At 41.8% G+C, this 27354-nt stretch overlaps 1 protein-coding gene across 2 annotated transcripts; it reads left to right on the top strand.

The window, feature by feature from the left end:
• PPP4R2 (protein phosphatase 4 regulatory subunit 2) lies at window positions 1–27354 on the top strand. Of its 2 annotated transcripts, XM_054640388.2 has the most exons (9): window positions 2–190; window positions 890–971; window positions 17068–17238; window positions 21704–21797; window positions 22610–22647; window positions 22968–23042; window positions 23410–23553; window positions 23809–24077; window positions 25032–27354. In XM_054640388.2, the coding sequence occupies exons 1-9, from the start codon at window positions 157–159 to the stop codon at window positions 25343–25345; spliced, it is 1221 nt and encodes a 406-aa protein (XP_054496363.2). In that variant the 5' UTR covers window positions 2–156; the 3' UTR covers window positions 25346–27354. The 2 variants fall into 2 exon arrangements, with proteins under 2 accessions (XP_054496365.2, XP_054496363.2); XM_054640390.2 differs by lacking the exons at window positions 21704–21797; window positions 22610–22647 and having other exon boundaries at window positions 1–190.

Raw genomic sequence — 27354 nt, forward strand, 5'->3', positions numbered from 1 at the left:
CCGGCGGGCGGGGCCGCGGGGCCGCGCACGGGCACGGCGCGGGCGCCATGTTGGAGCGTCGCTGAGCGCGGGGTCTTGCAGTGAGCGCGGCCCGGTCTGCGCGGGACTGGGGCGGGGGAGCCGCGCGGAGCCGCGGGGGAATCGCCCGGGCGGATCATGGACGTCGAGAGGCTGCAGGAGGCGCTGAAAGGTGACGGCGAGGCTGGCGGCGGGGGCTGGGGGAGCGGTGTCGCCGCGCGGAGGGGAAGACTGAGGTCCCTCAGACGCTGTGGGGGGAGCGCCCCTCGCTGAGGGCGACGGGGCCCCGCTCTGTGGGGAGGGGGCTGCTCGCTGGGGGGGTCCCGCAGAGCGGGGAGAGCCCGGGGGTCGTTGGGGGGAAGCGGAGGGCAGAGTCCCTGATCTCCCTACCCAACGACCCTCGGGGCTGCGTGAGGGGGATCGGTGACTCTCGGGGCTCCCCGGCTGCCGCCCTGGACTCCCCGCTCTGGCCGCCCCTTCTCCCTCATTCCTCCCCCTTCCCCCGCATCCCGGCCCCTTCCCCCGCATCCTGGCCCAGCCCGGACCTGTCCCCTTCTCCCTTCCCAGCCTTCTCTGTTCTGGGCTCAGCTTGAGGAAATCGGTCTCTTTCTGTGCCGTAGCTGCTCAGAAGAAGTTGCAAATCAACTTTTGCCACTCTGGTGCGTGCGGTTTCTCCGCAGGAAAAATAATAAGTGTTTCCCAGGGCTGGGAAGCTGGTGGAGTTCATGGGAACAGCCGGAGCATTGTGAGAACACAACAGTGTTTATGTGGGAGCTGTACTGATAGTTCAAGCAAATCGCTATTTATTGTGAATTTTTGTTCTGTCCCGTCTTCTTTTACCATTCTTTTTGTGTCCCTCTCATGCCAACAGATTTTGAGAAGAGAGGAAAGAAGGAAGTGTGTCCAATACTGGATCAATTTCTTTGTCATGTTGCTAAGACTGGAGAGACGATGTAAGTGTGACTGTTTTGGTGATCCTCAGTTGTGACTTAAAACAATTCTTGCATTTTACGTCAATGAGATTTTACCAGGATTCTTTCTTTGCCTGTAGGTTGCTTCAGTGAGCTGGATAAGCTTTCCTTAGTTCCATTTAATTTTGTGTGGATTAATTTAGTCTGCTGGTAGTTTGATCTAACGAGGCTTCTCGTATAGGCTTTGCTCTGGGGTGTCTGTCAGGTCTTACTGATCCTGCTCAGCACAATAAAAAACCTGTTGCTTTCCCTGGATTTTTAACAGAGATTCAGGTTTTGTAAGTGGCAAGTTCAGCTGCTGTCGCAACGCCTGCTATTACACTGTTGTATAACTGTGTTCGCAGTATCTAATCGTGTTATTTACATAAAGATATCAGTCGCTCACATTGTTTCTTTCTGAGCTCTGTAACCATCCTGTGATTGTGCCTGGGCGCTGCTGCTGCTGCCGGGGGACTCTCCGGAGGTGCTTTTGCAGCCGGGGTGCGCTCGGAGCTGCCGTGGTTGTTGGGCTCGGCGCAGTTTCCCTCGTGCCGCCCCTCCCGTGCCGCTCTCCCGCTCGGGAGCGGAGGGAGCCGCGCTCCTTCCAGGGATCGCTCTGGTGACTTCCTGGGCTCACTATTTGGCAGGAAGGGGAAAGGCTTTCCCGGCTGCGCTGCCGTAGCGTGGCTCACTTTCTGGCGCCCAGGCTGTCTCCTTGTTTTTGAGGCCTAGTGCCAGACTACGGCTCCAGCAGGGGAGATTTGCTTTTGCGAGTGTTTTGTGATCAGCCAGTGACCGCAGGGGCTTTGTTTGAGTTTCTAGAGTCCCGCGAACTTGTAAGAGGTTTTGTAGCTTTTGGTGGTTTTCTTTTTTCTTTTTTCTCTTTTTTTTTTTTTGGTAGCTTGCTAGTGCTGCTTGGATTAATGGTTTAGAAAGAAAAACAAGTTCTGAAATGTACTTTGCTCTTTGAATAGAAGGCTCATGCTCAGCAGACATACACAGCTGTAATGCTTCTTGTTTTGGTGTAGTGCTTATTGTACAGAAAAACCACACCACAGTAAGCCCATACTAAAATATGTTTAAAATTTTTTTCCCATTCTGAGATATTTCTTCAGGTTGTTTTTATTGTTTCTGCCACTATCACACATATTCCAAACTAATTTTTAAAAAGTGATTCTATAGGGACAAATTCTTGGGAAAATTATTTCCTCTCTGATTTTATTTTCATTTAGGAAATCTAGGTTTATTTTTATTATTTTTCTTTTATTTGTACAAACTTAAACCTGAACTGGGGTTCAGGTTTAAGTCTTCTGATATACTGATCCTGCCTTCTATGTTTCCAGGGTTTTCTTTTGGTTTTCTTGTTTTTTTTTTTTTTTAAGTCTGTAGCTCTTTTCAGTCTTCTTAAACCTTTCAGATGCATTAAATAGTTTTTTAAAAGGTGTTGGATGTGAACATCAGAAGTGCCTAATAGAATCTGGAGGTAGGCATGGAAATATTGTTTTATAATACTAAATTTGCTTCAGATTATCTAGCAAAGTCTGTATTTGTTCATCAGACATGTTTGTTTGTTCACTGATGTGTTATGTATGAAAATATCAGGGAAAAAATGAGTAAAAAAATTAAAATCTCCTGGGAGTCACTCATATGAAGATTGCTAACATGCCTTATAAGAACTTAATGTACTTTTAAGCTGGTACAGCTTGACAAGTACAAGTCTTCTGGAACAGGCAGACCTACCAAATACATGCAAATTTAAAATGCACTAGATAGTCCTTATTTTCACTTCTATAAAAATAACTTTGTGTAATAGAATGAATCTAAACCAGCAGATACTTTGGAGTGAGAAGATAAAATACTAGTTTGCCATGACATTTCTTAGGATTTTTACAAAGTTCAATGGATAGCTTAAAAAAAACAAGCAGTGAGGATGGTTTAGTCAGGGGTAATTACACCCGTGGTTTGCAGACTTGATTATTGAACAACAATGGATCTCACTCAGTCACAGCCTGTTCCTAATGTAACAAACAAAAAGTACTGAGGCAAATCAGGACAAGTGAAATGTGAAATATTTTTGTGTTCAGTTTTAGTTCTAGCAGAGTTCCATGGTCTTCATGGGGGTTCTGTCAGTTCTTTAACTTCATCATGAATCCTGATTTTTAGAGGATAAACTGCAGTCTGTATCCTGGGGGAAATGCTCTCATCCTCCACATGTTTCCAGACAGGGTTGCAGCAGATCTTGGTGACTCAGTAAAATTACTTTGAAAAGGTAGTAATGAAGTAAATTAAAGTGATGTTTTAGGTTTTCCTCAAGCTTGATCACAGGCAGCTCACCCAGCAGATGGAAGGCACAGGCTCAGGTCAGGTCTCTGGGTGCCTCCCTGCCCCCACTTGTTCCAAAGTGCTTATTCATCTGAGGGAGCTGGGAACAGGTAGGTGCAGGTTGAGTGAGGCTCAGCCCTCCCTGGGATTGCCATGGCAGCAGCCTTGCCTGGTGCAGCCCGTGGGTCACTGCTGCACTGGGGCTGTTGAGCTGCTCTGCAGCTCCCTGGAGCCTGGGGCAGGAACTTCTCCAGCCCTGACTCTTCAGGACAGGGCTCAGTTCATTGACCCACGTGCTCTGTCCTGGGAGCTGCTGCTGGTGAAGGGGAGGAGCAAGGGGTGAGAGGTGGTGGAGCCACCACTGCACCTGTGATAAGGCTCTTGGTGCTGTGTTGTAATTAGAGGCTTTTTCACTTACAAGGGAGGTGTGGAACAAAAACATTGCTAATTTTGGTTCTGTTATCACTGTAAGCTTAGGTGTGTTATCAGTGCTGTGCAGTAAAGTCCTGATCATCCAATGATGGGCATTCACTTCATCTTTTTGAAGTTTTCCTCTTGTGCAAAGTTAACCATTCACATAATTGCTGGTGAGATTATGGCCTACATTTACAGAAGCCAGTCTAAACTTCCTTTATTAGAGGTGACAGAAGCAAAAGTCTGCTTGGCTACTATGAAATATTTTTGTTTCTTGACAGTTGCCATGGTAAGACTTAGCCTTAGGTGAAGTATAATATAAAGTTTGTTGTTCAACCTTTTTAAAGTTGTCTTGAATCTTAGGAATTTTTTTCTTCTTTTCAGAGGAGGAACATACTCCTCAATTAACTTGACTTTTTACTGAGATACTAATGTGGAATTTCCTTTGTGAGACCAAGTACAGTCAGGGAAGTTTGTTATAACCTCCTTGTCTCCAGTTTGTAACAGATCAGTGTGACTTGCAACACTGAGGAAAGTGAAGAGGGAGGAAATTTGTTCCTCCTAGTACTTAGCTGTACCTGAAAGACCTCTAGAAACAGGATGAGTTTTTGTGTTCTTTTTTTTTTTTTGTAAGAAATCCACTTATCTATTTTTTTCTGAAGTAGAAAGAGCTTTAAAGGATGGGATAGAAATCAGAGCATTGCAGTACTAGAAATAAAATGCAACAGTGACATTTTTTTCTTGTTTCTGAAGAATCCTTAAAGATAGTTATGAAGATCATTGATGAATTGTGATCTTGTGTCCTGTATTTAAAATGTTTTCTCTTACCTCTTAGGAAATTCTTTTGGGTTTAGAGTCACTCTGCCCCTTCAATAGCAAAAATGTTTTAAAACCATTTATTTAGGGGCTTCACCAAGAAAATCTAATGTGTTGGACTGGAAAGGAAAACTAGATTTTTCTAAAGTGGAAAATAAAACTTTGAAAACTAAAGCAATCAAAAATTTTATGTTGGTTTTTTATGCATTTCCCCACTCTTGCCCTGGGGCAGGGAACCTATAAAGTGCAGTTTTAATGGCTTACTGTAGTGGAAAGTATAATGCAGAAACTTACTGCCAGTAAAGGAATCCAGAAAGTAGTGAAGTACCAAAATCTGGAGCAGTGCAGTTTGTAGGCAGGAGTGATTAATTGTAAAATCCTTCTAGGCCTAAGTAGAGAGCACTGCCCAGGACGTGATGCAGTTACACTGGTTCTTCCCCTCAGTGCAGCTTCAACAGCCATTGAAATACATGCTGGTTTTATTTCTTCCTGTAGTGAAATTCTTTTGGAAGCTCTGAAATGTTTGTTTGAACCTCATCTGGGCCTGAAAACAGAAATTGTTTCTTTGCTTGTTTCCTGGAGGGCCAGCATAAGTGGGTTTTGCAGAGTTTCTTGAGTCAGGTTTCATTCATGTGATAGGGCAAATCTGGACATCAGTACTGTCACCATAGACTAGTTGGAAGTGACTTGTGCACGTGATCCAGGCAGATCCTGTGCTCAAGGAGAGCTAATTCCAAAGTTAAATAAAATTGATTAGGCTTTGTGCAGCATTTCTAAAACTCTCCAGTGATGGCAATTCCATACCCTCAGTTTGGCTCCGTTTTACTGCTTAACCACGTGCACTGGGATGAGTGTTTCCCTTGGAGCATCCTGGGCCCAGTGCTCTCAGGAAGGAACCTGCTTCCATCTCCCTGGTGGCAGGGAGCCCTTCCCTGGTGGCTCTCAGCAGCTGGATCCCAGTGGCAGGGAGCCCTTCCCTGCTGCTCTCAGCAGCTGGATCCCAGTGGCAGGGAGCCCTTCCCTGCTGCTCTCAGCAGCTGGGTCCCAGCAGCAGGGCCCGTGTTCCCCACTGGGGCTGGCAGAGCTGGGCTCTCCGGGCCAGCACGGGGTGGGGTGGGTGCCCTGCTGTGAGCCTGTGGAACTGGGTGTGGCTGGACTTTGGCACCGCGGGCCCTGCACCGGGGCTGCAGCTCTCTCTGCTCAGGTTGAACTGCAGCGTTCTCTGGTCCTCCCTCCTCGGCAGCCGTCAGGTGGATCAGGGATGATTTGCCTTTGGTAAATTACATAACTGTAAATGTAAGTTACATAACTGCAGCTCCACCAAAGATAATGGCAAAAATACTTTTGACCTTTTGATGCTGTTTCGTGTACTTTATGTAGCAGTGAACTTTTTTCTTATTACACTTTTAAGCTTTTTCAAATCAGTTTAACTTTCCTGTTAGTTTATTAGAGCAGTGAAATAGTTTGTTTGCTGTGGGAGAGCTAAATGAAGATACAGTAGCCATGAATTCCTACAAGAAGAAGTTTGCATCTCAGCTTAAGTGTTTTACCTATGTACTGTGAAGGCTTGTATAATATCCTTTCTCTTGTTACAAATGTATAGGTTTTTTTAGCCATATGTTCTCTGGCTTATTTCACATGCTTAAATTTAAATCTATTTTTTTCCTTTAACTATGTTCTCTGCTTTTATTCAGCAAGCATTTGTCTTGCTCAATATGTGTGTTCTAGCATTTTTTTCTGATTTGGAGACAACTTTCTGGAAATCTTAATGCCTATTTGGGGAATGTAATTCCTTATGATTTTTTAAGACATGAAATAAAACAATTCTCATGTTTCTGTTGTAATAAGCACGATCATATTTTTCTGAAAGCAGTTTCTGTGTGCCTTTGATAGTGTAAGCCTGTTCCATTTCCATGCTCTCAGTAAAGCAGGAGATGTAAGTAAACTTCCTTGCATTGTTGTCCACTATTATTCCTCACTAACTCCATTCCATTCAGCATCTGGAATTACCCCCTACTAATCCCATTCCACTGGTGTCTCGAAAGGAGAGGAATATTTGGTCAAAAGCCTGCTGATGGACCTTTGTCAACACTGATTCAGCTTCCTTACTCTTTTACCTCTATTATAAACAGCAATTTCTGTATGTGTGAATTGTGTGGCTGCAGTACTTGAGAGCAGTCAGTGGTGATATCAATGAAATCACTTGCTGCTTTGGGAAACACACACTGTTGTAGTGTTTTATTTTAAGTGCTGCCACTTCATATCTATTGGGAGTGGAGTTTACAGTGTAAAGGTCAGACTTCAACTGCCATTATAAAAGGTGTGTGATGAACTGAGCCTAATAAACATTAGTCTCTCTATGGAACACACGTGGAAGGAAAGGCAAAAAGCAAACTGATTGCAGCACTGAGGTTTTTGGAGTGATTGGACTGTTTTAATCACAAATGGAGCTGTTTGCACTTTCAGATTTGCAGTGTTAGGGTGGCTTCCTTCCCTGTTGCTATACACAGTTCTTGTAAGCACATTTCCTGATAATCTTTTTGGCAGCCAGTCCGTGTCACTTTGTACAGAAAACTTCCCCACCATGCATTCTCTGGTAGTTCATGCAGTTGCATGTGTTTCTGATGATCCCTTTTACTTGGATTCTGTGCTCATCCTTCTCCTCAAGCTCACTTCTCTGCCTTGCTTGATAGGATTTGTTGTCACCCTCAGGGTGTCTCTTGGTTTGTACCTTCACTTTTCAGTGATGTCGCTGTAGTGGCTGCCTCAGTGTGGCCTCTGATATTTTCCAGTGGGCCTCAAATCTCTGTTCTGTAGGGGCTGTGCTTGTTAGTATTTCATCTGAAGGACTTTCCCAGGCATTTGGATACTGTTCACACTATATACCACTTCTCAGTGGCAGGGATGTTTCTCCATTTTGACTTTGTAATTGGTGAGCCCTGATCCCTCTTCCTGTCTGAAGCTTTTGGAAGGTTTTTGCCTGATGGCACCTGGGGGGAAGGAACAAGGCAATAGTGCACACAGAAGGAGGGGTACAAAGCAGTTGGGGAAGATGGATTATCAATTTATAGATAAACCAGACTGATGCTGCCTTTCCACAAAGCTGATACACGTCTGGCAGGTCTCAGCTTTAGAAATAAAGCTACTTGAAGACAATGACAAAATTTCCATGATGCCAGTACCTGGTGATGCTTGGCTTGGAAGTGGCAGGGGAGTGTGATGATGCACAAACACCTAATGCCTGTGGATTAGGTCAGTGAGGTAGGGCACACCTTGTCATCCCAAGCTTAGCATGTGTCAGCTGAGCTGCCTTGTGGAGAATCCACTTGGGTGCCTTTTGTTTCTGGTTTTGGAAGGAATCAGCACCAAGTGCAATTTCCTTGATCCCAGCAGAACTGCTGTGAGACCTGAGTGAGGCCTGTGGGTTCCTGGGACACTGCATGAGGTGCAAGCACAGGGACTCAGTGCAGCAGAGATCAGGAGGAGCTGCACAGGGTGCATTTTCCTGATCTGCTCTCCCAGTTTTATTGCTTGATACAATAAACATCTGATCATATTATGGCAGTGTGGCCTGCAGCTCCTCTAACAGGGACAGCCACACTGACCAGAGGAGCTGCAGCAGTTCTTGTGGGGATTTGGTTATTTGGGCAAACTGGTGATACCTGAAGCAGCATTGGTGTCCTGTATTGCTTTCTATTCTGCTACAAGGAAGTTCATTTTTGAATGAAGAATGTTGTAATCTTGTACTTTTTTGTTCTGTGGTCAGTTTTTGACTTTAAAAGAAAAGAAAATGAAAGGTACTTGAGTTTGGTTTTAGATAACTGTATTCACAAATGTACTTCTTAGAAAATTTTGGCCTGAAATTTTGTTTCTGTTCTGTGGGACAGCTATATTCTGTTAGAGTCAGCTGAATATTTATCAGCAGAGATTAGAATTAGTCCCTTGATGATTATAGATAGTGCTTTAATGTCTTCTTCAGCTGCTTGTTTCCATAACTAAGTCTTAATCTTTGTTGTTCCTGGCAAGAGCAGTAGTCATTTGCAAGCAGCAGAGGTGAACACTCTCACTACTGAATTAGTTGTAGTTCTAATGTCTGACAGTTTCCCTGGTTCTGGAATGAGCTCACTCTGCTCCCAAGGAGAGCAAAGACTGCATTTAGGCTGACAACAATCAGCCAGTGAAAATGGAAAAACACCTCCTGTGCTTGTGGGAAATACCAGTTTTTCCTCCTTTGAACTCTTCAATATATTTTTAATTAAAGTGAAAGGTAACATGAGGTAAAAGCCTGCTGAAGATAAAATGTGAGTGTTTAATTTTACATGAGTTATCAGGTGAAAGGGAACAGGACGCTCCCCCAGGACGAGCCTTTGCCAGTGCTTTCCCAGCAGGAGCTCTCTGCAGCACACACAGTGCTCCAGGAAATCCCCCTACCTGCAGCACCTCAACTTGAAATGAAACACTCACAGAGGGTCTAGCACTTGTTTAAGGCTTTGATTTGGTGTTGGGTTGAGGTGTTTGTCTGCTGCCAGAAGCCAGTCTCCATTGCTGTACAGGGGGTTTTACAGTGTGAATCTGTTGTCATTGTTTGGAATTTCCCCTGTTAGTCTGCACTGTGTGAATGGTGAAAATAGCAGCAGTGTGCAAAACCATTACACTAAAATGAATTGCATCAAAATACTGTTAAAGCACAACAAATGGAAAAATAGGTTTAAAATACAAAGAATATTTGACACAAGAGTGGAATTAGGTGAAGTATGTTCTTTTACCTTATAAATGAGTGCTGCTGCTTAAAGAAATGGCTTAGCTCCCTACTAGTCCCATCACACACCTCCCTCAGCCTTATCTGCAGCATTAATTTTGTGGTTAGATCAGGGATCTGCCTCACCTCCCTGTGTGTGGGATCACAGGAACGTGTGGGAGCAGCAGAGCAGGCTTGCCCCTTTTGGTGCAGACAGAGGACAGGGTTGAGTGTCTGGTGGGCCAGCACCCTCCTGCTCTGCTCTGGAATGGGATCCTTGTGGGAACCTCAGCATGGCTCAGGGTTTTTATCTCCCTGTCACTGGGAGTTCAGTGCTGCAGCTTTTTATCCCAGAAATGTTCAGTGATATTTTCTGAAAAAAACTGAAAGCACACCTGTTTAAAAAGCAATCTGTTTATATCCTAAATAATGAAATAGTAATTCCTGTATGAAAGCTAACATGTGAAATGGCAACAGGTTTGGGTTTTTTCATTTGCTGGTCTGAAAATGCTGGGAATTGTGTTTTACAGGCAGTTCTTAAAATTTTTAACTTGTGCACCCTTTCAGTATAATTGTGTTTGTCCAGGTATCCTTGTTTCCAGCCACTGAATAGATCTCAAATTTGGGTGTGCTGGATAAGGTCAGGATTGATACAAAACCACGAAAAGGTGGAGGGAGTAGAACAGAGACACCCGAGGGAGGAGCTGAGCGTGGAATCCATGCAGTCCCTGGGTTCCCTGAGCAGCTGTAGCTCCCTGGGCTGTGGAGAGGATCCCTGGGTGCTGCTCCGAGGGCTGGGGACAGGACAGGGGGACAGGACAGGATGGACAGGGGGACAGACAGGACAGGACAGGACGGACAGGGGGTCAGACAGGCCGGGCTGTCCCGGGCAGGCTCCCGGCGCTGCCTCCCCGGCGCTGCTCTTTGCTCTGTGCACAGCCCGGGGGAAGGGAGCCGCGCTGGGGCTCCCGGTGCTGCCATGGGCTCTGTGCTCCCTGCTGGCAGCCCCGGGATCCAGGCTGTGCGAGAGCGTGTGTGCTGCAGAGTTTGCTGCCTTGCCAGGGGTTTGAATTGGGTGTGTGATTGCTGAGTGCACTTCATTTTCTCTGCCTTTTCACTTTGCAAATAGTTCTAGAGATCCCATTGATTGACCGGAATAGCAAAGGAATTAACTTGTTTTGGATGAAACTTTAATTTTGCCTTTGACAGCCTGGGGAAATTACTGTCTTAGGGTATGTATTCATCTCCTATGAGCTCTAGAACAAGGCACAAAAGAAAAGAAACAGTTACTAAAGTTGGCAAGTTACTTCACTTCCAAACACCTGTATCCTACTCTCAGGTCTCTTTGGGAGTGTCATGTAAGTCAGCAAAAACTGGGGGGGCAAAGGTAATAGCAGTGACTGACATCTCTTGTTCCATGTTATGTGACTCCCTCAGAGATTGTCCTCTGCTTCTGTCCTTGTGTGTTCTGAGGACATTGCCTTAAAATCAGTTTAGCTGGACATAAAATGTTTGCATCCTAAATATACTAATTTGGTGGGGGTATTTTTGTTTTGTGGTGTTTTTTTTGTTTGTTTGTTTGTTTTTAAGTTTCTGCTTGTCAGAGAGCCAATAGTGGGAGAAGTGTGGAGAGGGAACTATTTCCTTTTACTAAGTTCTGATATTTCTTTTATGGCCTGTTCAATGAACAGAATCAATAGTAGATCCACTTTGGTTTCATTTTATGTTCTGTGTGGTATTCAGCATCTCTCCAAAACAGATGGCATCCTCTTAAAATTTAAATCAAGTAATTTTGTAATGAACTTAAACACTGTGAAATCTGAAGACAGACATCCCACCAGGACTCCTGGGACTCTTCATGTTTTAAGTACATAGCTGGGTCTCTGGAAGCTTAACATCTCTTCAATATAATGTTTTTCTTAATTAAACCTCTAATCTGTAAGGCAATTCCAGAAAGATTTATGGAACAATTGCAGTACTTTTCATTTCTGGAGTTAGCCTTGTTTCAGGCATTCTGAATTCTTCCTCCAGTTCTTCAGTCAATTGTAGGTTTTGTCCTGCTTTGCTTCAATAAGTCTTACTGGAGTTTGAACCTTAAAATCTGCAGAGTTTCTCTAAAGTGGATGAGCCATATGCATCCCCCAGGGCTATGTCTGATGGTTTATGTCAGTTTTTAAAGGGAGATGAGTAAATCAGTGGAGTTGCCTTCTGCACTCCTGGAGACTTGGCAGCCCAGCCTCCACCTCGTGTCCAAGTCGTGTTCTGCTGTAGGGATGCAATTTTACAGCAAAACCTTGCAGTGCTAAATATGTGAGAGGGAACCATGTCATTTGTTCAACAGAGATTGTTTTCCCTTAAAAATAGTAGGTATTTTTATCTTTGTCAGGTCTTGCCCAGACAACTTTGTTAAATATTTCAGGCCTTTTGCTCTTCTCATTGACACCTTATCTCCCAGAGTGACTGTAACAAGTGGCCAAAGAATCAAGTATAAAAACTTGTCCAGTGGTCAGAAGGAAATGCCAGTTAATTCTCTGGCACACAACAGTGCAGGTACTGAGCTGGCTCTCCTCCTCCCCAGGAACCATTGTGGTAAGAGAGAAAGCTGCTTTCACAGCTTCTCCAGGACAAGCATTTTGCATAAGCAGGAGATAAGGGAATGGGGGGATGTCTTTTACACTCTGGGAATGATATGATTAGATTATTTCCATGTAAAATGCAATTTTGTTTGGATATGCATGTTTGGAAGGATGAATCCTATGCAAATCATGTTAGCAGAGACACAGTCATTCCTTGCAAGCAACTTTCTGCTCCTAATTCTTTGAAATCAAAGCATTGCAGCAGATTTTGCCCTGCTTTCTGTCTGAGGTGGCCTGTTCCCTGCTGAGGATGCTGTTCATCAAGTAGAATTGTGCATTTCTAAACTTGGTTGATGTTGCTTGGCAAATTCTGTTGATCTGTAGTAATGGATTAGTTCCAAGAGCAAATCATGTAATTCAAGTACAGGTGTGAAATAGATGGATTGCTTTTATTAGAGAACAGAGCTATTTAGGGTTGTGTTCTTCCATGACCCTGCTCTGACAATGTTAGATTGGGTCTAAATTAATCTCTCTTCTTTTTCTTGTTGTATTTTCTTATTCTTCCCCGTGCAGTGGAGATATTTTTGCTGCTTCATCAACTCTCAGTGACTCAGGGTGTTACTGTTTCATGTTCTGACTGTGGAGTTCCCCATCCCTCCTTGGTGGCTTTCCTCTCAGAGTTTGTTTCTTGTCTTCATCTACTAATTTTGATTGCATTCTGGGGTTTTGTTAGTTATGTGTGGGATTTTTTTTGAAAAAAAAAAATTTTATTAGCAATTTTTTTGGTTAGCCTGTCATTTAATTTAATCCCTACTGGCTCATTTCATGTCTCATGTCTTCCCCTCACCCTTTCCTAGCCTTTTGTCACCTTGTCTCTCTAATTATATGTAAATCTCCTCAAAACTTGCTGATGTTCTTTGTAGGATTGGCTGTTTGGTCAGGTGCTGCCTGCTTTCCTCATTGGCTTGGAAAACACAGCTGAGTGTCTTCAAACACTGAAATCTTTCATCCATTTTTCCCTTGTGTTTCTAATGTTCAGTGAAATTGCAAGGCCAGGGGCTGCACTGGGGTGCAATATAAGGGTGTTAAACATCTTCTCATACCTTGAGGCACATTATTAGCATGTATAAAATGTTTAGAAAGACTGGATTTGTTGGACTCTGTGTGAGCTCCCATGCTCTCATTTGTTGCTTGACTTTTAAAGGTGCTTTTTAAAAAACAATTCAATTTTTGATTTAAACTACCAACATCTGTGTCTGCCCTGGGAAAATTTGAAATGGGTGCTGTCTGTATGGATACAAGCTGTAGTTCTGCAGGGCTGTGATTGATTGTTCCTCTTCAGCCATTCCTTTGCCTTTGCCTTACTTTTCTTGTTAGGGGCTTTTTACTTGAAATCAGCTTCTTCCTCTTGGTTTTTTGCATGCCAGGGCAAATCATTTAGGTTGATAAAGGGGAGGATGGTGCAGGATCTGCTGGGAGGGAAGCAGAGGACTCCCATGATAAGCTGACATTTTTTCCTAAATTATTTGGTGCATGTGTGGAACTCCAGGCTCATTAGCCCAGGAGAGCTCTTTGTACAGGTACATCTACACAGGGTGACCCAGATATTGTACTGAAAGGTGCCTTCAAGTACAGAAAATGTATATAACTACAAAGCTATCATTCTCTAGAAGGAAAGTACACTGAACCAAAACATTTTGGGATCAGCTAATTTTTTAAAGTATTATTTTGAAGGTGTTGTTTCAGATCATGCAGCATTCTCAGTAACTTTTTTCTTTGAGTGCCTCTGAAAGCTCTCAAAGTTGCTGATACAAATTCCCAAGCTAGTGTAGTGGACAGGAAGAGCATGGTTTGGAAGAAAAGGCTGATTATGTGCAATGCTGAGTGGGAAGAGCAAGTATTTATAAACAAGCCTGCTCTGGAAAAAAGTATGAACAGCATTTTTTCCATGGAATTTCTTCAATTTGTTTTTCTTACAGAATTTATCTTGTTTATCAGTTATTTTCCAGTGTATAAAACTTAAAGAGCTTGTACATAAAGAGAGTAGAAAAAATTTCTTTTGCTTCTATTTGGCTCTTGATCTAACTATAGAAAGTATTGACCAAACTTTTCTCTTGGTTTTGGGTTCTCACATTGTGTAACAAAGCAGAGAAAATAGGGATCTTTCTCAGGAAGCTTATGATACATGTGGAATATTTTTCTTTTCCTAGAAAACAGATATTTGGCACTTGTTTGTCTCTTGTGTTGTCTGTATTTCTAAGCAACCAGTCTTTCCATGAATGGGGAAAAAAACCAAAACTCTAGAGTTGTAGATAAAGATTGCTTTGATAGCTGGCAGGATATGTGACTTCTTATCTTAATTTGGTACTGGCAAGCTGGAGCCATTGTTAGGAAGGAACTGGTTTCTCTATGGATGAGACACGTGAGTTTGTAAAGTTCAGCTGATGCCAATTGTGTCATTTTCATAGACTGGTAAAACAGGAAAGGTGACCTGGCTCTTGGACACTCACTTCTGATCACTTCCACTGAGCTAATGGGAACTGAGGAAATCTTACTGTCCCTGCAGAAATCATTTTGGTTCTTTTGGTCAGAAATGAGTTCATTATTTAACAACACTGCTGTCAGGAGATGCCCAGGAGACAGCTGTGTTTATTGTTTGAATGGCTGCTCTGTCTGGGATTGCACTGAGTGGAACAGTGGCCTTTGAGCAGCTCAGCTCTCCTGCTGCTGCTACTGCAGCCTGAGCAGCAGGGAGCCCAACAGTGCTGGGAAAAACTGCTGGGGAAACATGAATGGGCAGCAAGGCTGTGCTGAGCCCCTTGTGCTGGGCTGCCACAGCTCCCAGCAGCAGATGGTTGGGTTGGTTTGAGCTGTGCTGCTCCCTCTGGTCTACTGTGGTCACCTGTGAGTGATCCTCAAACCCTGCTGCCTCTGTGTGACCTGGCCTGTGTTACCTGGCCAACAGCCCTTTAGCAAGGGCTTTGAATGCAGCTTGAGAGATGCTGTCTGTGTCACTAGTTCAGGGTGTTGCAGGTGTGAGTTCTTAGCCTTTTTATAGTGGGAGAAATGCTAATTACAATTGTAGTTTAAAATCCCAGTGATAGTTTTCACAACATCTCGATATGGGCACATTGTTGCAATCTTTGTTTTCTGTACTTTCAGCATTGTTAAGGTGGGTGCTGCTTTCAGGCAGGAGATTGCAATTTTAAACTTCATGTTGTTGATTTATTTCAAACACTGATGGGTTAATAGTCTGTGACAAGATAAGGATTACTATTTAGCAAGAAATAAGTAACAATGAAAACAAAGAACAAATCAAGTTTTACAGTGTGGAAATATATCCAAATGGAGTTGTCAAAGAATGTTTAGAATAATAGTGGAATCCCCTTTCATGAGGCAAGTAAAGCTCTTGGGATGCTCTGTGGGGAGTAATCCCACACTGTCATGGGGTTATTTACTGTGGTTGTGGTTTGTTTGTGTGTTAAATCTGTGATTTGTTACTAACACTTTGGTTTCATGGTGCTAACACTGCAGAATTGTACAGTTTTTAATTTAACATTTGCAGTAGTAATGCCCAGTAGTGTACATTGGAACATGACAGTATTCTGCTTTAGATGTAGGATGCTGATTGGAGGCAATCCAGCTAGACTCATTAGTGCTCTTTAATCCACACCATTCCCTTTTGGGACCTTGCTGTTTATTTATTTATTAAATTTTATTATTGTTCACTAAGTCCTGTGATCCCTCCTGCTGTGAGGTGCCTAAAGGTCTCTTGTGAAGGAAAACAGAGGTTTGCTTTCCTCTTTGGAATTCTTGCAAAATTTATCATTCCTGGTGAAAGACAGGGGCTTTGTGTTTGGATCTCTGAAGATAAACCTGAGCTGTATTTCCTCCCTTTTCATCTCATAATTATTTCTTGGAGACAAAGGAGAAAATAAAGGCAAAGATGACATGGCCCTGCTTTTCTGGTGCAAGCAGGCTGATAGAGCTTCCTTGGCCCATGGCTTGGGATTTGGTGGTTGTGGTGCTGGAGATGCAAACATCACCACCGTGGTTCACAGCACAGAGAGCTGGGTCAGCCCACAGGAGGGCAGCAGCTCTGTGGGGTCACAAACAGGCAGGGCTGTAGAGATAGAGCCTTTGGCTAAGTACTTTTCTATATAGTTAATATTGCTGTGAGCAGGAGCTGAAGGGCTGCCCAGGGGCTCACATTTTACACTTGTTTGGTGTGAGCCTGCTCCTAGCACAGTGTGTGTGTTACATTTATATGTCAAAGGTAATTTTCTCCCTTTCTTTATTGTTGGTTTGTTATTCCCTGGTCCTTCTTTTTCTCGGTGCTGAAGCTGTGCAAGCTCCTGCATCAGGAATAGAAACAAATCGATCCTGAACTCAATCAGTTGCTGCTCTCACGTGGCTCCCCGTGCTGCTCAGGCAGGCACATCCCAGGGAGGCCCTGAATGGCTCCTGGGGCTGCCTCAGCACTTGTCTGTTGTAGCCAGTGAGAGGGACCTGTTTGCTTGGAAATGTCAAAATCTAGAATTTTATCAGTGATGGAACTTGAAGCTGTAAGGCAGGAGGTCATGTGGAACCATCTTAATGGCTTACTGCTGTGGGAATATTGGGAGTCCAGGTTGTTTTGCTCAGTTATTTGTCAGTAAGTGCCAGCTGTGATACAGGAATATTTGCCTTTTTGACAAAAAGAGGTACCATGAAATGTTTTTAAGGTGTGTGGAGTTACAAAAGGCCTTTGGTAAGGTTTAGTGAGGGGAGCAGATAATGCTGTGTATAGTTGCTCTATGGATTCCAAACTTGAAAAACTTCATGGTTTGGTGTGGTGGGTTTTTTTGGTGTGGGTTTTTGTGGTTTTTTGTTGGTTGGGTTTGTTTGCTTGTTTGTTTCCCCTTCCACCTCTTACGAGCTCAGTGAAAACTGTAGGCTCCCTTACATTGTATACACACGTGATATTTCAGGTTTAGGTTTGCCTTGTCAGGGGATATTGGTTCTCTAAGGAAATGGCTTCCCCTGCTGTTGGTGGCAGTTGATTTGTGCTCCATTGTTGCAGTGTAATTGTTGAAATAGTTCCCGTGCTTTCAATCGGGGCTGCATTCCCTGCCTCGTTTATCTCAGGGCTGGCATGCCAGGGTGAAGCTTGTTATGCAAACATCAACTCACACTGGTGCTCTTTGGCTTTAGGACTAACCTGCCTGTGTCTCAATGCTTGTGTTTTATGCAGGGTTCAGTGGTCTCAGTTTAAAGGCTATTTTATTTTCAAACTGGAGAAAGTCATGGATGATTTCAGAACCTCAGCTCCTGAACCAAGAGGGCCCCCCAATCCAAACGTGGAATATATTCCCTTTGAAGAGATGAAAGAAAGAATCCTGAAAATTGTTACTGGATTTAATGGGTATGTATTCTTCATTTTCTCTAATCAGGATAGCAAACATATTTCCCCTGTTTTTAACATAGTAGTTTGTACTGTCTCTGTGACTGTTCACTTGGCTTCCTCGAATAGATGAGCAGAAGCAAATATACACCTTGGAAATACATCACAGTAGTTTCTGAACTTGATTATTGTGTCACTGAGTGAAAAGTGTGACGTGTGACATGCTGTGCTGACATTCACTCTGTTTTTTCAGTGTGTGTTTAGTTTTTAAACAGTGCAGTTCAAAGAAGTATCATATTCTGTGTGCATTTAAGAGATTAAATAGACAGTTAAGTCAGACTTCTTTTAGTGCATTTTGAAATACCAAATGGAAAGAGGTCTTCTGCTGTTCATTTCCTGACTGTTTGTGGCAGTTCACTGGCTTTTGAAGAAACCATGCTGTGAGGAACAGGGTGTGACCAGGAGGCAAAGGTGTACCTGGGTTGGAATTACTAAATTATGCCAGATTCACATTTCTAGCTGAAGTGATACTGGTGGAGGACATGGGGTGTTTGATCTGTTGATGACAGTGTCCTAGATTGAAATGTATCTGTGCCCATTGCTGGTTTCCTAATTTTGGAAGTTTTTGTTTCCTTTCAAATAAAGCTCCTGATGTTTTTGTCTTATTTGGTGTGTCCTTTTTACTAGCTTACCTAGTATTTTTGTTGTTAAACTGGATTACATACTTGCCATCAGCTGAGTCATCCTGCTTGTGGTGCTCAGTGCTTGTTAAGAGTCTTTCAGCATTTTTCTCAGCTTCTTGATAAATGGGCATGTTCTAAATCTTGCCTTCCTGATACTCTGAAATTTCAGGTTCAGAGGTACCACTGACATGTCCCTAGTATTGTATTTGATGCTGTATTTATCATTTACACTGTCATTGTTCCATGCTACTTCATTTATTTGCACTTTAGGAGTCTTAATTCAGATCTCCTGTTCCCCCCACAATTGCTCTCATGTAGGAGACTCCTAAGCATGTGAAATTCAGCTCGTTCTCAGCTCCCCAATATTTATACCGGGCTGCTTCACTGCAGGAATTTAAAAACAAACCTATCCTTTATGCTCAAGTCTGCCTCTCTCCCGCCTCCCCCAGCTTTTTGTTCATGCTTCATTGCCCACAAAATGGGTAATGTTCTCCCAGGGACAGCTAATGAATGGGCTGCTGTTATCTGCTGTTGTTCCCAAGTGCACTGAACAAACCTCTGGATGAGAGTCTGGAGCTTAGGCTGTGCTGTGCTATTTTCATCCTTTGCTGTAACACTTCAGGGTGCTCAGCTTCCTCCTACTTTGCACTGAAACTCCCAGGCTTTGAGGAAGCAAATGCATCCATTGGTTACCCTCAAGGAAATAATGCCTGGGGATGTTTCAGGGTCTGGGATTGCAGAGTAAATCCTGTAACCCCCACAGGGAGGATGTGATTGTAAAAGCTGAACCATGTGGAGATCTGTCCAAAAAGCAGCAGCAGCAGGTTTTGGGTTGTGTGATTTGTGTATCCAGGCTGCTTTAGAGCTGTGAGTGTCATTTCAGGGTACCAGGGCAGACAAGGAACCTATTTGATATGACTTTATTATTGGTATATTTTTATTTGTGTTTGTTTAAGAGAGAGGGAAAGAGTTCATCAAAGTAGCAAATTTGTAAAAACTTTTAACACATTAAGAATGAGCCCTGTTTTGGGGTCTTTCTAGCTGAAGTGCCTTTTAAAGAAAGCACAAACTGGCTCTTTTCACCTGTCTGTATTTCATTTGACATGGTGTCTGCACAGGTCTGCCCAGCCAGATTCTCTTTTTAATTCTCTTACAATTGCTGTGGAGTAGGAACTTCTGCCATTTTTTTATCCTTTGTTAGTGAAACAAGGAAGTTCCAAGTTCTCAGTTATTGGGGATCTCTGATGACAGAGAAGCTTTCAGAGCATGAATAAAATAATCATAATCCAAATTTCATTTTTGGTTTTTTTTTTTTTTTTTTTTGCTACAATTTAATATAGCTGTTTTAAGTCATGTTCCCAGATCCCTCTTCAGTCCTGTCCAAATGAATTTTTGGTTTGTTATTCACTCTGGACTGTAGTGCTGGAAGTGCAGTTTTGAGTGTGTTGGTATAGAATTTTAAGTGGTTACCTTAAGGGGGCAGATCAGGACTATTCATGCAGCTCATGTGCTGAGCTAATTAAATTTCTGAGTATTTACAGTCAGTTCTTGTACTGCTCACAAACTTTACATTGGTGTTCCTTTATAGATTTACACCAATTTAAATTGCCTCTGTTTTAAAATCACCTTGTTGAACTATTTTAAAACAGTAGTTTTTCACCAGAAAGAGTTCCCGAGGTGAAGTTAACTTTGGCTTTTGTCCACAAAAGCATTTGTAGATGTTGAAGGAGTTCTGTGCAGAGGGGTGATTGTGTGACACCGGCTGCCATCTGCTGCTCAATGCGCGAAGTTCACTTTGCTGGGAAGAATTTGGAGGGAAACGAGTTGGCTTTTCCTTTTTCTTTTTAACTTATTATATCTGAAACAAAACAAAACCACAGCTTTACAGCTTTTCCTTCTGGAGTTAGTTGCAGGCTGTACATTTCTTGAATTTTCTGTTGTACTTGGGGAATTAGCACTGCATTGATGTTCCAAAACATTTCATGTCACAGCATTCCAGGGGAGCAGTTAAAAGTACAGCTAAGCCCAAATTAGCCAGGTACTGATTCCCCAGGATGTCTTACAGATCTGGCTGGTGGAGAATAATTAAAAAATCTGTATGTTTTTGTTTCTGTTGAATAAATGGATTTTTAAATGGACTGTCTATTCTATTTAAAAAATAGCAAAATCTTTTCAATTACGCGTTTCCAACCCAAAACCAAAATGGCCATCACAAGAAATAGTAAGATCAATTGAATATTTTATCTATATGGAAAGATGAACAGATTGAGTAAATTCTTTGTGACTTAAAAGAAGGCACTGTGCAGAATCTGAATATTGTGAGTATGGACTTGATCTTTAAGGTCTCTTCTAAGCTTGATGATTTTATGAAGAATTTGGATGTCAAACATTGCTGGTTGACCAATGAAGAGCAAGGGAAGGGAAATTAATAATGCCAGAACTATTGCCAAGCTTAAGAGTCCTCATGTAATAAACTGAATTAGAAGGAACACTTGTTCCTGTGGTTTTTCTGGTTTGTTGAGGATTAGGACTTCCTCAGTAACATAATGTACAGGCAGTTCTGGAAAACATAATTAAATTGTTGATACTTAGTCACTCTCTGAGTACTACAGGCTTTTAGTTAAAGTGAAGTGTCATGTGGGATGATGAATTGAGCTGTGCTGACCTCTGCACTGAGCTGGTGGAGATCTGGGCATCTCTAATGTGGCTTTTTAGCTAATGAGCAAGCTGGAGATCCATGCTGTGCTAGCTTAGGACACAGGCTGGAAATACCATGTACTGACTTCCTCAGAAAATAATAAATGTGCAGTTTGGACAAAAATTCGCAATATAGGGATGTACACACACACACACATACACAATACATGTCAGATTGATGCTGCTCTGGATTTGGTGTCAATTGTATTCCCAACCATGACATGGTTCATAAATATTGTATTGTACCAAATACTCTTCTTAGATAACTTTTAAGATGCTTATGGCTTTGACTTCCAATAGTTAACTATAAAATACATGGTTCTTCATCATTTTACTGAAATATTTTTGATTGGAATTTGTTAAAATGTGACACTGAACTTGGATTGGAAGTGTGTGACACCTCAGATAACTGGGAATTGTTTGTAAAGTGTTGCTTATCTGAAAGGTCAGTTTCTCATTTCACCAGGGATGAAACTGAGTGCAGAATTGTCAAAACCAAAAATGTCTTTATGTGGTTCCTATGGGCTTGCACATCATTTATTATTATTATTATTACTACTTACTTTTCCTGATCTGTTCCTTGATAGATGAGTACATTGTCCAGTTGTAGCAAAATAGATTATTTGTAACAACTGAAGTATAATGGTTCTACTAATTCCAACATTTACTGCTTTTTTCTGTAACTGTGTTTTGTTAAACCTGCAATAAACTACAAGTTGAGACTTTTTTAGCTCTAGTGTGTATGACTCAAATTTGTTTTGAATCCCTTACAATTTCTGTTCTGTCTATTGGAATAGTACAGTCAGAAAGTTTACTGTTGATGATCTGATTTCCTTTTCATTGTTTAAACAAATCCTGTGAGTTGTGGGATGATGTTTTTAGGATTCTGCTTGGGTTTTGTGGTGGTGAGCACAGGAAACAGCTCTGTATGAGATAGTGGAAAATAAAGCCTTGAGGTGCCACTCAGTATTGCTCATGGTAACAAATTTCAGTCCTGGTTTTGTTCCACCTTCTCAGTAAGGGGGAGAAAGTGATAATGTTGTTGCTTCCTAACAGTTGTACTTACTAAAATTAAATTAAATTGTTACAAATCTATTTCATTGCAGCATCCCCTTCACTATCCAGCGACTCTGTGAGTTGCTGACAGATCCTAGGAGGAATTACACAGGAACAGACAAATTTCTAAGAGGTGTGGAAAAGGTATGTATTTCTCTGAGAGAGAGCACAGCTCCACAGCCACCACTTAATAACTTCCCAATTGCTCCCAAAGGTCTGCTGCTTTCCTTGGGGCTCAGAGCCAGAGTGCACCTGATGGCTGCTCTTAAATGTCTGACTTTGTTTCATAGCTTTCAGCAGCAAAAAGCACTTTTAAAAGAACTGCAGACAAAAATTAATCTCAGGGCTGCAACTGCTGTGTTTCCCAGTCACTATGCACTACTCCACCTGTAGTTTGTGGAGAGTGGCAGTTTTTGTTTGGATTCCTAGTTAGAAATAATCAATGAAAAACCCTGAATCTTTTGATCAGGAATTTCCCCCCATATTTGCTTTCAGAGTAGATCCAGAGGTGAAGAATGGAGGCCCCTTCCCTCCAGTGTCTTTGGTTTCAGTGTTTAAATCCTGTGCTGTAGCAGAGTGTGCCTTCAGAAGAGCACACAGGTGTCTCAGCTGGCATTTGTAGCTTGTATCAGACCGTGGGATCCTTCAGAAGCCAGGAAGAGACTTTGAGAATGTGGTTCCACAATAGGATGCTTCAGTATTTCTGAATACTTTGTTCTCCAGAGATCCCTCAGTTAGAAATTACAGACACTCAGGCCTGAGGGTTAGTGTGCTGGACAGTAACAAACTGAATAAAATCCTGAATTTTAGTGTAATTATGGCCTGACCTTGTAAGAGGGAGCAGAGGTATTTTAACAGATAGGACCAAAATCCTGTAACTCTTAAAAGTTCTGGGATGTTGTCAAGAGCTGAAGCTTCTATTTCTGAACTCCTGATGTGTTGTTTGTATATTGCAGAATGTCATGGTTGTCAGCTGTGTATATCCATCTTCAGAGTGAGTATAATCCTCTTTTCCATGAAACTTCAAGCTTGTGTTGGTAACAGGCAGGATGCATGTGTGTGCCTGATGTGTCTCTGTTGCTGTCAGTAGTTGTATCTAAAAGCCAGATATGCAGAGTTCAGCTTTTGCTATCAGCAGTTCAGTCAGCAGCAGGGATGATGTCTGCAAATGTAGTAATTTGGGAATAAATAAAAAACCCTGGGGACTGACAGTGGGGACTTTGTAAGATTGGGATTGGGGCATTCTGTGCAAACAAGCTTGAAGTGATTCAAGTTCCTTTATTCATAATATTTTTTTGTTGTTTTGTTTGTTAGGAAAAATAATTCCAGTAGTTTAAATCGGATGAACGGTGTTATGTTCCCCGGGAATTCACCAGGCTACACTGACAGGTGAGTTTGGCTCCAGGGGTTCATTCTACTGCATCAAAGCAGTGGAGTTCTGGGAATAAGCACCCTTAAAAATGAGCTGTGACATGGGATACTGGGGAATGGGGGTAGAGGAAGCATGAGCACATGTAGTCTGTATTTGATCTCTCTAACCTCATTGTTGAGAAATTTTTTTTGTTATTTAAATTTTTTTATCAAATCTGCGCATTGCGGGTGAGGAACATTTTATTCAATATAAACCAGCAAGGCCCTTCATCTATTTGTTTAGTTCTGTTGATCTTTTAAAGGAAGGATATAACTACTTTCTGCCAAGTAGGAACCAATGACTTGGCTGAAAGGCTGGATTAACTTTTCATTTTTATTTTTAAAGATCGAATGTAAATGGCCCTGGGACCCCCAGACCCGTGAGTCGGACGAAGGTTTCCTTGTCAGCTCCCATGACAACCAACGGTTTGCCAGACAGCACAGAGCATAAAGAGCCCAGCTTGCAGCAAACAGAGGAGAAGAAACACAGGTTTGTCACGAGGTGTTTGAAGCTCAGGCTTTTTATTTATGTTGTAAAAATAGTTTTAAAAGACTGACCCTCTAAGGGATTCATAATAGAGTCTTAAATCAGGAGTGATGACTTTGAGGTTTTGTTATGTAGTAAGTGGAGCAAATTCTATTGTTACCACTTAATTCAAAGGAGTTGCTACTTTTTTCTTAAAGTGTGACAAGATACAGAACGTTTGTCTTCAATAAAAGCTACATTTGGTTTTGTTGCTTGTAGTGAATCACCAGCGTCTGAATCAGAAGGTGCTCAGAGCAGCCCGGTGAAAAATAAGCACTCTGAGGATGATCCTGCAGAAGCAGAAGGACATGAGGTAAAAAGACTTAAATTTGACAAGGAAGGGGAAACCAGAGATGCACCAAACCAAACTGCCTCCAGTGAAGTCTCTTCAGGCATGGGGGAAGAGACAGAAGCATCCTCTACATCTCAGGATAAAGAAAAAGATGCTTCCTGTGCCAGACAGCACTGTACAGAGGAAGAGGAGGAAGGTATTTCAGATTTCACTGTCTTCTTTTTCTTCCAAGGAGTTGGGATTTTCTTTGCTGGAGACCAGTGTTGTGGGATTGCTGAAGGTCTCCAGTTGTGCTTAAAGAAGAGCTGCTTGTTTGTACTTCAATTTTACATAATCCAGCAATTCTGTTATTTCTGTTTCCTTGGTCCTACGCTCAATTTGAAACACATACAGGGGTACTTAAAATCTTCTGAGGCCATGAATTAGAGCAGGGTGCACCATGAATTCAAGAATCCCTGTGTGAGGCTATTATCAGGTGTTCTCATCCTTTCTCCAGAAGAGGCATGGGTCGCAGCTCTGTTTGACTCTCTTTATTAATGATGGAATTTATTTAAATACAGATACAAATCTATGTTCTTTCACTCCTCCTTTCAGAGGAGACTGAGCAACAATATCTCCACATCCTATTAGAACAGTAAAAATTATCTCATTGTAGTGCAGGCTCTGTACATAAGTTAAAAAAAAGTAAATAATTGCAGTTAAGAGACTAATCTATTTTTTTACATATTCTTCAAAATTATTTTTTGTGGCTCATATATTTGTACAATGTTCCTGTAGATCATGATGGCTTTACACCTGAAATAGCCATGGCTTCATAATTTCCAAAAAACTGCTTCTGAAAGCAAGTGGAGGGTGTGGGGAAGCCAGAAAAAGTTACTTCTTAAACTTTGTCTTTATCCAGTGAAACTTAATTTAGTGAAGCTACCTGTTAAGTAAAATAACTTTTTTTTAATTGTGTGTTGGGATAGTTTGGATATCCTGACAAAAGTGGCTCTGACTCTTTATCTCTTCTAATAAAATTGGGGTTTGTCTGTTTTTCCTGTCCTTGGCTGTGCTGCAGAAGTTCTGCTCAGCATAGCTTGGAGTGGAAAGCAGCATGATCAGGGTATGTTGGAAAATCCCTTGGTAACACTGTGCTTTTTGTTCCTAGAGTCCTTCATGTCTCCCAGGAGCGTTGGTGCAGACAGAAAAGATCAAGACAAAGACAGTGACTCCTCGAGTGTGGCTGAAGAGAGCTCTGAGGAGAGCAATCCCATGGAGGAGTCTGAGCAGCCACGGGCAGAGAAGGGTTTACACTCAGCTGACAGTGACCCCAGTGCATCTGCCACCAGTGGAGCTGACTGCAGTGACACAGAAGAGCTGGGCTCCTATGCCAGTGAAACTCCAGAAAACTCCTCAGAGACCCCGATGGAGAACAGTGACGAAGCCACAGAAGCTGCAGATGAACCTATGGAGCAAGACTAATTTAAATAAACTTAGAGGCAGTATTTTCCATAAGGCTCCGGTTTTACACTGTATAAATAATTTTATGTAATAAAGTGGACCTTTAGTTTTACAAAAAGAAGCAGGTTGTAAAATAAACTTCTCCATGGATTGAACCTTGAAAGAGTTGTACATGATAAGAACTGTGAATACCAGCTCCTTCAGGTCCTGCTTACCGCTGAACTTTCGTTTGGTCAAATCAGTGGTTTGTGTATAGTTTTTTTTATTTAGAATAAAAGTTTTTAAACTGGAAGGTAATTATAATTTTGACAACTTTTTTGGAGATCACCACACCTAGTTGTATGTAAGCAAGAAAGCTTTTTGTCTTGTCTTTTTCTGACAGCTCTAGCAGTTACTTCATATTTTGGTTACAGTTTCAACATTTGACATGTGAAATTCGGGGTTTCAGGCTGGTTTCCGGATTTTTATTTAAATACACACCAAGGAACCTTCTGTTGTGTGTTTCAAATGTGTTCCATTTCACACACACATCTCCACACAGCATGCACACCTCCGTGTACCCTCGTGTTCTAAGGGGGAAAGGGTATATTTTTCTGTTTCTATAAAAGATAAATACAGCAAATACTTTTTCTATAGGAAAAGACTGAGTTCACCTCTCAAGGCACTTTGCTTTGCCTCTGGAAAAACAAAACACACGAAATCTGGCCCATATGAAACCCTGAAAATACTAACATTGTTGAAAACACCAGAGTAAACACATTCCAAGAGAACTGTTCCAATGACAACATTTTTGTATACTTCTGAGGTGCCTGAGTGAAAGGAGTTCATTTATTTATGAGAAAATGTGCTTTATGTTGAGAACGTTGTAATCAAAACATTAGCTTAAACTTTTGTAGAAGAAATGTTTGAAAATAAAATACCTTGGAAGAAATGAGCAGGTATTTGCCTTTTTGAGTGCTTCTTGGAGCTTGTGAATATTGCAGAGAAGTCTCAGAGTTCCTCCAAGGTTTGCAGGTGGCATCGGGCTGATCACACCACAGGATGGGAAGGATGGAGATGTGACCCTGGTCATGTCCCTGAGCTGCAAGGGTTAGGGGTGCAGAGGAATCACCACGATTTGTATAACATTTTGGAAGTGAACGAAATATTTTTGAACATGCTACTTTGACAGCCAGTGTTACATTTTTTTCAAACCAGCTCAAAGCACAAACTACTGCTTTAAACTCAATATTTTCCAGTTCCCATATTTAAAGACATGCAAGCTGCAACCTCCCAGTCACAATTACTGGCTGCCAAATTTATACCTGTTTCTTCAACTGTACCTTTTTGATATTTAGAATTTTTAAATTTCTGTAAAGTAGATTTTTTGTAGATTGTAATGAGTGCTCACTGCCATTGTGAAACGGTATATAATTGTATAATTTCTGTGTGTAAACTGAATGCTTGGGCTTTCAATACAGTATTCATATAAAGCAATAAATATTAATGTTATGAAATATCTGAGTACATTTTTATCACACTTGTCCCTCTTTGGTTTTAAGTTCATGTACCTGAAGTACAAAAATGACCTCTAAAATGCATGCTGATAGTTTCTTGTACTACATGGTCTGCTTTGTATTGTTTGGGGGAAATTTAGCTTTTGGTTAATACCGGAATTAATTTGGCTCAGTTGGACTATTTATAAAGTAATTTCTTGCTGATGTTACCTATCAAGTTGTGAGCAGACAGGATTCAGGGAGACGCTTGCAAAAAAAAAAAAAAAATCTTGATCGAGATCCCCTTGCAGAAGGAAAATTGTACTTTGACTCATTTTCATTGTGCTGAAGGGTTGGATGTGTGTTATCAAAGGACTGAACCAATATATTGAAATTAGGAAAGTTTAAGAATATAGTGACATCTTACACTTCTTTTTTTTTTTTTAATATTTTGCCAATGAGAAAATTTTTAAATTTCTAAGTTTAGAGATTTCTGAAATTTTCTTTAGATTGTTTATTTGTGACGATATTGTCAATAAACTTGTTCTTTAAGCA

This window comes from Agelaius phoeniceus, chromosome 11 (assembly GCF_051311805.1).
Source record: "Agelaius phoeniceus isolate bAgePho1 chromosome 11, bAgePho1.hap1, whole genome shotgun sequence".
Classification (NCBI taxonomy): Eukaryota; Metazoa; Chordata; class Aves; order Passeriformes; family Icteridae; genus Agelaius; species Agelaius phoeniceus.